Source organism: Sorghum bicolor, chromosome 6, assembly GCF_000003195.3.
Source record: "Sorghum bicolor cultivar BTx623 chromosome 6, Sorghum_bicolor_NCBIv3, whole genome shotgun sequence".
NCBI lineage: Eukaryota > Viridiplantae > Streptophyta > Magnoliopsida > Poales > Poaceae > Sorghum > Sorghum bicolor.
The window spans coordinates 35,993,153-36,001,025 of record NC_012875.2 but is presented as its reverse complement, the minus strand read 5'-3'; the positions used below and the strand labels follow the sequence as shown (position 1 = coordinate 36,001,025).

Genomic DNA, 7,873 nt, shown 5'->3' with positions numbered 1-7,873 from the left:
TAAAATGAACTAGTAAGTATGCAATAAACAAAAATGTCAGAATGTGTGCAGCACTGCCTGAATCTGATTTAGTTACCTGATGACTACATCTTGCACGACCTGTTCAGGGTCAATTCACTGTTGGCGCTGCAATCCAGGGCACTGAGCCGTCATGGCGGCGTGCGCTCTCGACGGCGGCGCGGAACTCGTTGGTGCGGTCGCGGAACGACGCCTGCGCGGGCCGCGTCGGGATCATGTCGGCTCGCCGGCGATGGGTCTGCGCGCGGATCTTGCTCTCGATGTGGGGCTCCTCCACAGCCTCCGCAAGGCCCGGCAGCCCGGGGGCGTCACCCGCCTCGTCAGCTGCGCGGAGGACCAGCTCCCCTCCTACCGCGGCCTCCGCATCGGCCACACCCTCCATATCCCCTCCTTCAGCCGCCACCCATGCACCGGCGACTGGTTTAGGGTAAAGGAGGCGCTAGATCCCGTGGCGAGGACGAGTGCGCCGCACACTTCTTTACCCTTTACCGTCGAAGTCGATTCCTAAAGAAATGACCTCTGTCTATACAAAAAAAAACAAATAAGCTCCGTATAAAACGTTATGAGGCTAGCACTTAACAAACATTCCTTAGTAGCTTGGTGGTTAACGCACCTTTAGTTGCCTTGTGCCTGTGCTCATGGGCTCGAAGTCCAAGCTGGGCATTTTAATTTTTGTTTATTAGGCTTTTTTTAGATACTTAATTATTTTTTTTTACTTTTCAAACCTTAAATTGCCTTTTGTATAGATTTTTTTTCCTCTTATATGAAACCTATTTTAAGATTTTCACTACAACTATAGCTACAACTACGGCGAATATTGAATACTACTAGTATACTACTCTTATGGTTCCATTTGACCCACGTTACCTATAAGAGTAACATTGGGTGCGCCGCTTTCGGCACAAACCCAACATCACCATGCCACAGACACCCTGACCTTTCACTAATCCTTTCCCTCGCTATAGTGCACCTATCATTGTCACTTCCATGGACAAGGTTAGGTCAACCTCGTCAATCTCCACACACACTCCTCCATCCTCCTCCTTGTTTCCTGCCTGGCACCACAAGAATGTATCGAACCCATGAGATTACTCTTCTTCAATCCCTAGGTTTAGCCCCGAGTTTCTATCCCTCTTTGAAGCTCCCACCCTCCATGCTCGATCTACTCACCTTCACTGTGTGACCTTCCTCCTCACCGCCTCCTAGCCGTCGATATCACCACCAACACTTTCGTTGTTAGCTCCCCTCTCTCCAAGGCCGCTCGCCACAAGTCTCCATTCACCATAGCGATGTTTCCAGCCAAAGTCTGTCAAGCTGCAACCGACGAGCACTAGCTAGACGAAACAAGATGCTCCCGAGTTCATCCAGACCTCGACTCTTGTTCACCCGCAATCAACGAGATCAACTAGACCGCCCAATCACTCCTCGAGTCAGTTTCTAGTTTGGACGAGATCTATGGTTATATGATTTTTTTCTAGATTAAACCAAATTTCCATAAACTTATTGCCATATTATAACATGTATGTATTTCATCGGTTTGACTCATCAACACCAGTGGTCCTTGCAATTCTCCGTGCACTCGAGACATCATGTCACAGTTGACCAATGATTTTTTATTTTAAATTTTGCATGTACGTCACAATTGACTAGGCCTTGGTTCCAAACGCACACGAATCAGAGATATGCTAAAAAAAATAGACAAATCAGAAACGTGGCCCCCTCATCCTCAGATGGCTCCACTACCCACGCCTTTTTCTTTGGCTAAAAAAAAACCCACGCCTTTTTCTCCCGTCAGCACCGCTCGTCTTCCCCAGATCTCCAAAATCGATTGAGCTCCTTCGCATGGCCACCCCTCCTCTCCCTCCACAGATGCTTCTTCCAAATCCAAAAAATCCCTTGCGGCCCGCCAATTTTGCAGCGAAAACAATGCTCGGGCGCCAAATACCATGGCGCCTACCTCCTCCAAACCCAAATTAACATCCACTATTTAATCTAATCACCACGGGAAGGCAGCCGCCAGTTAGGGTAGTCTGCTAGATGGCGATCTCCTCGGCGGCCGCGGCCACAATGGAGACGCGGCAACCAGCAGCCACGCCGTCGACCCCACGGTTCACGACGTCGTCGCCAGCGCTCACGATGACGCCGCCAGCGAACACGAGGACGACGTCGACGAGACGCGGGGCCACGACGGCGCTTTTCGGCGGCGCAGGTAGGACGCCGACCCCAACTCTGTCCGACGACGGAGAGGACGGCAGTCAAGATCGTAGTTCATCAGGCCGAGCACTACCCGTCAGGCAACGTGGTATTGGATCCATGATACTTGAGCCGGACTCACAACGTCGGTAAGCAGAGCACTCGTGCTTCATTTAGAAATTGTCGTGTGTACTCAAATGAAATTCCTCAATTTCCATTCAACTAGGTATGCCTCTATATGTAACCCTTGCCGTGCCCTAAGATAACTAATAATTAAATTCATTAAAAATATACAGTATGTTTCTTTGTGGTATCCCAAGCACTGTAATTATTTGAGATATTATTAGAATAATAATGGAAACAAGATATTTGTATCAGTATGAGACAATAAGAATACACTTAGGCTGGTGGTGATCTATAGACATTCAATGTTTCTAGACCATAGCACAATGCAAGCATAAGAGGCACCCCATACTATATTCTAATTGGTTATGGTAAACAATAATATTGGTCAGTTGGTATTACATACCTTTTTTAGAGCTCCATAGTTTTACTTATTTGGGATCAGTTATTTGTGATGGTTCCAGACAATACATGGCAAATAAATTTCTGTTGGAATAAATAGTACTGAGATAACATCTATATAGATTTGTGATGGCTCCCAGTATAGCATGCTGTGCTAAGATAACATCTATATAGATTTGCTCATGTAAATAATATAGGGATATTTGTTGCCTCTCTATATATTTTCATTGAATTTTTACCATGTATGCCTTTACGAATTGCTGGTTGTTATCTAGTTGCTTTGTTCAGTTGTTTATTATTTAATTATTAACTATTCTTTATTCAACCGAGATTACCAGAGAATGAACCTTGCTAGTTGTTTGTTCATTACTACTTACAAAATTTCACCCTCCGCCACTGCCACTGATCCATTTATGCATGAATGTGCTTGTCAGGGAAAATACTGAGACATTGTCAGAAGAAACAGAATCTTGGACATTATGTTTTCGTCTCATAGGTGCACCATCTGAAAAGGATATTTGTGAAATCAGCAAAGTGAAGAAGGATGATGTCACGTTTGGAAACTTGTTAACATTGAAATCACGTTTAGGTTACAACATGAGGGACTTCTTATACTATAAGAAACGAAGTGGTAATAATGTAGCAACACTTCATGAAATTGAAACAGAATCTGATTTAAGTGTAATGATGACAAACAATGATGAGGAGAGAATACTCAGATTAGTTTTGAGCAAGGATAGAATAACCGAGCGAAATGTATCCATAACTCCCATGAAGAAACCTCCGGGTACAACTGTTGATGAGGACGAATTCATAACTGTGTCACTTGATGACTACAAGGACTGGCTTGCAGAACTGCATGCGGAGCGTAAAGGCCTTGGTAAGTTAAGTTGCTGCACTAGTTTCTGTACTGCATCTTATTTCATTCGTAGCCATTTTAATAATACAAGCATGTTTCCAGAACTTCAAGATACATTCAGGATAGATACAATCAAAGCATATAGCGAATGGTTACGTCATGAAGGACAACTTGATGACATCGGTATATAATATCCTCTCCAAGTTATTGCAAATCAACTTAGCAGTTCTTCATACCAATTTTAACTTATGCTCCATTATTGGCAGAGGCATATGAGGAGCTTCAAGGCACTCTGTCAAGTCAATCCAGCAATCCAACACCACCAAGGCAGCGACCAAGTCACGCTCGTCGTGACAAAGAACTGGTCAACAATTGTAAGATTTTTTTTAGAAGCATTATTCTAAGGTGCAATTATATTCCATAACATTAATGAGAACAATTATTAAATTCTATTTATGTCATTTGGAAGGGCAATCTGGCAGTGGAAAGAGGAAGTTTAAAGGACGTGGGCACCTCAAAGGTTACAAAAGTGCTCGACAGGGCACCACAAAATTGGATGTTGAATTCTCTAGAATGCAAGGACCTGTAGGTGGTAATCGACGGTCTTTTGTTGATGAAGTGGTACTGTTTACAAGGAGAAAGGCTCCACTAATTGGAGTGAGATGGTGGAAAAACATTGATGATGAAGTTAAGGAGGATATAGCAGATGCAGTAATGGTAAGCATCGTATATGTTTGGTCCATTCCAATCTTAATTGTGAAATACTGTAGGAACTGACCCAATTTTTTTGTTTGTTTGTTTGTTCAATAGAAAAAGTGGGACCTTGCGAATACTTTGGAGAACAAGAAAAAGATATGGGCCATTGCAAATGAGCGCTATAGAGGATGGCGATCAACATTTAGTTCAACATGCAAGGCTTATGACACTTATGATGAGAGAATGAGACATAAGCCTGAAGAACTAAACATTGTTGAATGGCACTATCTAGTGTTGTATTTTACCAGCGTGGAATTCCAGGTTTGATGCCATTTACTATTTTTCATGCCAATTGTACTTGCAGAAACAAATTTTTTCTTCGGAGCACTGTTTTTAATACAAATATAACATGCAGGAACGTAGCAACCAGAATTCTCAAAACCGTTCGTGTGTCCAAGCAGTGCATAGTGTGTGATCAAAGTCGTTTGGTCAGTGCAGCTATGAACTGGTAAGGACTTGAGAAGCACGTAAATAACAATGTTTTCTTACTTGATGAAATATTTATTTGTGACATTCTTGGCAAAATTAGAGAGACCCAAAAACCGGTGAAGAGCCAGATGATTGTGAGCTTTGGGCGATTACACATAGTAAGAAAGGGAAATGGACAAACACTGTATCTGAGGCTATCTATGTGTGTAAATAACTATTTCTGCAGCCAGTACTAAATGATTCATACTATTGCACATTGTTTCTAGTTTTTGTTTAACAAAAGGTTGCATGTCTTCTTTGTCTTAGGAAACTGCTCGCCGCAAAATTGCGGAGAAGGAAACCGAGTCACCAGATAGCTTCATTCCTTTAGTAGAGAGAAACCTTCTTTTCCAAGAAGCATACAAGCAAACTACTCGATCTAAATCATCCAAGCTTCATGGTAATGGATATATGGCAAGGTATCCAAGTAGAAGGCAGCTACTGACTGAACGTTTAGAGGACCAGGCCCGTTCTGAAATGGCATCCCATATGGAAACTGAAGAGCTGAAGGATACGCTTGAGAAGGTACAAGAACAACTCAAAAACCAAGTTGCTGAAAGGGAAGCCGAGAAGGAGGAACATAGGCGTCAGATGGAAGAATTGCAGAAAGCAAGGCAGGCTGATAAAGAAGAACTTAGGAAAGAGTTCATGTCAATGCTAGCAGCACAAACGCAAGGAGCATCACCACAGGTAATAGTATTGTGACATTTCAACTTGCATATTTATCAAGTTAGTGGGTTTGCTTTTTTTATATTTTTCTGATGTGTTCACTTGATAGTCATAACCATAATATGCTTTCTGAACTGAACATTAGAAGATTAATCAATTAATCACTTCATGGTCATACCATAATGTGCTTTCTAATAAAATTTAAATGTAGGTTAACCAAGCTGCCATCGAAACAACAGCCAACGAGATAGTAGGCAACGAAACAGTAGGCGATGAAGCAGCAGGCAATGAAATAGCCTCAAGTACTCATCAACCAATCCTAAATGAAAGAGAAGGAACAACACAAGACAATGAAACACCCTTACCTCAGGTTATTTCAGATTGAAAATTGATTACAACCATGAACTAGTGCACGGCATGAGAGTCCTAATATATTTCATTTAATTTTTGAGTAGGAGATTAATCTTCAAGTCAAGCAGAAAGCTTCTACACCCGCAGGTAACATAGGGCGCAACACTAGGGGCAGCCTTATGCGAAGCCAATCACAAAACAAAGAAGGGAATGTTACACCAAATTTTATTTCTCCAAAACATTTGCTTGATGCTGCGGCAAGGAAACGATCAGCCAGAAAGAATTGCATGTAAGCTTTGTTTTTCCTTATTGCTTCTGAACTACTCATTTCAGTCAACCGTTGCTTGTTTAGGGTTACTAAGTATACCTTTGTAAACTTATCTGTTAATGAGCAAAACTAATTCTTCATGCTTGCTAGAGACCATGACTAACTTGTGGATAGGAGTGGTTTTGGCTGTCCAAATAAGTTTAGTAATTACTGCTTTGTTTGGGGACAACTAAAGGGATGCATGGATCACTTTTGCGGTGTGCTTATTTCAGTTTGAATCGTTCTACTTCTGATAATTGCAAAGCACAAATGAGACACTATTGCTGATTGTTTAGCTGGGAAAATAAGTATTTTTTTAAGTGAGTATAAGTCAGCATACGCAGTACCTTGCAGGTTTATCTTAAGGTTATTGATCTGATATCAGATATTTAAAAAGTATCAAAATCAGCACACTGGAATTTTGTTGTATTGAGAACTACAGCTACTTTGTACTGACTTGCAGATTTTCATGCATGTTTTGTGCACGTGGACAAAATGAAGCCATAATAGCATTATTTCATTGGTGTAGTACCTACTTGATTATTCGGTGCGCCCACTCATTCATGTCTGTTAGAAAAAATATTCTAATTTATGTATTCCTCAATAGAGGCCATAGATGTTCCGGAGGAAGTAGCTTGCTTTTTTTGACAAGATCTTGCTTTGTTGAGATTCTAATTTGTGTACTTGAATGTGAATGTTTATTATTTCAGGACAAATGCAAAGTTTGAGTGGAGAGGGTCTGATGGGATTGACCAAATGAGGCCAAGTCAAGCCAAGTGAAGCCGCAACATCTTAGATGTTTTGGTTTAGAAACAAGTGTCTTGGATATTTTTTGTTTGAATAATGTTTGTGTTGTCTCAGTTTGAATTTTTGGATCGTTTATTCTACATGTAACAAATGAACAAGTTATGATTTAATGGCTTTACCAAATAGTTTGTTTATGTCTATTGTGCCTCAAATTAGTTAATAGTATTATAATATTGTCTGGTGGCATAAAACCAAGCGCGTTGTAAAAGTGGCTATTGGACTGTAGCAATATATCCTATAGCAATGAACAATCTGCGTAGCAATAGGGGTGGTGCCTTATAACAACGACAATGCAAATGTGGCAATTGCACATGTTGCAACCTATTTTTGGTGTTGCCAAATAACCCTTGTTGCCACACCCAATATTCGTAGCAATAGCTATTGCATCTTATAGCAACCAAACCATGGGCGTTGGGATAGCACATATTTGCCACCACCTCCAAGTGTTGCAACATAGGCCTTGTTGCCACACTCGTCATGTGATGCAATAGAGGATGCACCTTATAGCAACTAAAGCTCGGGCGTGGCAATTGCACATATTGCCACCACTTCTTGGTGTTGCGATATAATCCTTGCTGCAACAAACATTAATCGTGGCAACATACTGTCTTGCAACACACATTTGTCGTTGCTAGTGCACCTTTTGCAACGACGTCGGCTAGTTGCCATTCCAAGGTCTAGCAACACCCAAGGCATTGCATTAGTTGTTCTTGCCACACCTACAGCTGTAGCAAAAACTTATGTCGCAACGCTTAGGTGTTGCAAATACAAAATGCATTTTGCAACGCTTCATAGAAAAGTGTTGTCCAAAGCTTTACCCACGCAAGCGCTTGCAACGCCTCGCAACGAAAAACAAATGTTGCTATTTATGCTATTGCAACTATTTTGGGCATATTGCAACACTTTTCATGCATTGAAAC

General features: G+C 41.6%; 2 protein-coding genes across 2 annotated transcripts; both read left to right on the top strand.

Moving 5' to 3' along the window:
- LOC110436445 lies at positions 1,880-4,766 on the top strand. The gene is made up of 7 exons (XM_021463544.1): positions 1,880-2,360; positions 3,171-3,616; positions 3,698-3,778; positions 3,862-3,969; positions 4,065-4,312; positions 4,406-4,612; positions 4,707-4,766. The coding sequence occupies exons 1-7, from the start codon at positions 2,056-2,058 to the stop codon at positions 4,764-4,766; spliced, it is 1,455 nt and encodes a 484-aa protein (XP_021319219.1). The 5' UTR covers positions 1,880-2,055.
- Positions 4,893-7,076, top strand: LOC110436645. The gene is made up of 5 exons (XM_021464071.1): positions 4,893-4,982; positions 5,087-5,509; positions 5,700-5,858; positions 5,944-6,128; positions 6,857-7,076. The coding sequence occupies exons 2-5, from the start codon at positions 5,231-5,233 to the stop codon at positions 6,924-6,926; spliced, it is 693 nt and encodes a 230-aa protein (XP_021319746.1). The 5' UTR covers positions 4,893-4,982; positions 5,087-5,230; the 3' UTR covers positions 6,927-7,076.

Bases quoted from the DNA above. Each gene is read 5' to 3' on its own strand.
- LOC110436445 (XM_021463544.1), top strand. From the start codon at position 2,056: ATGGCGATCTCCTCGGCGGCCGCGGCCACAATGGAGACGCGGCAACCA. The intron at 3,779-3,861 runs GTATATAATATC...CATTATTGGCAG, and splicing joins AGGACAACTTGATGACATCG to AGGCATATGAGGAGCTTCAA. The intron at 4,313-4,405 runs GTAAGCATCGTA...TTTGTTCAATAG, and splicing joins ATATAGCAGATGCAGTAATG to AAAAAGTGGGACCTTGCGAA.
- LOC110436645 (XM_021464071.1), top strand. From the start codon at position 5,231: ATGGCAAGGTATCCAAGTAGAAGGCAGCTACTGACTGAACGTTTAGAG. The intron at 5,510-5,699 runs GTAATAGTATTG...ATTTAAATGTAG, and splicing joins CGCAAGGAGCATCACCACAG to GTTAACCAAGCTGCCATCGA. The intron at 6,129-6,856 runs GTAAGCTTTGTT...TTATTATTTCAG, and splicing joins TCAGCCAGAAAGAATTGCAT to GACAAATGCAAAGTTTGAGT.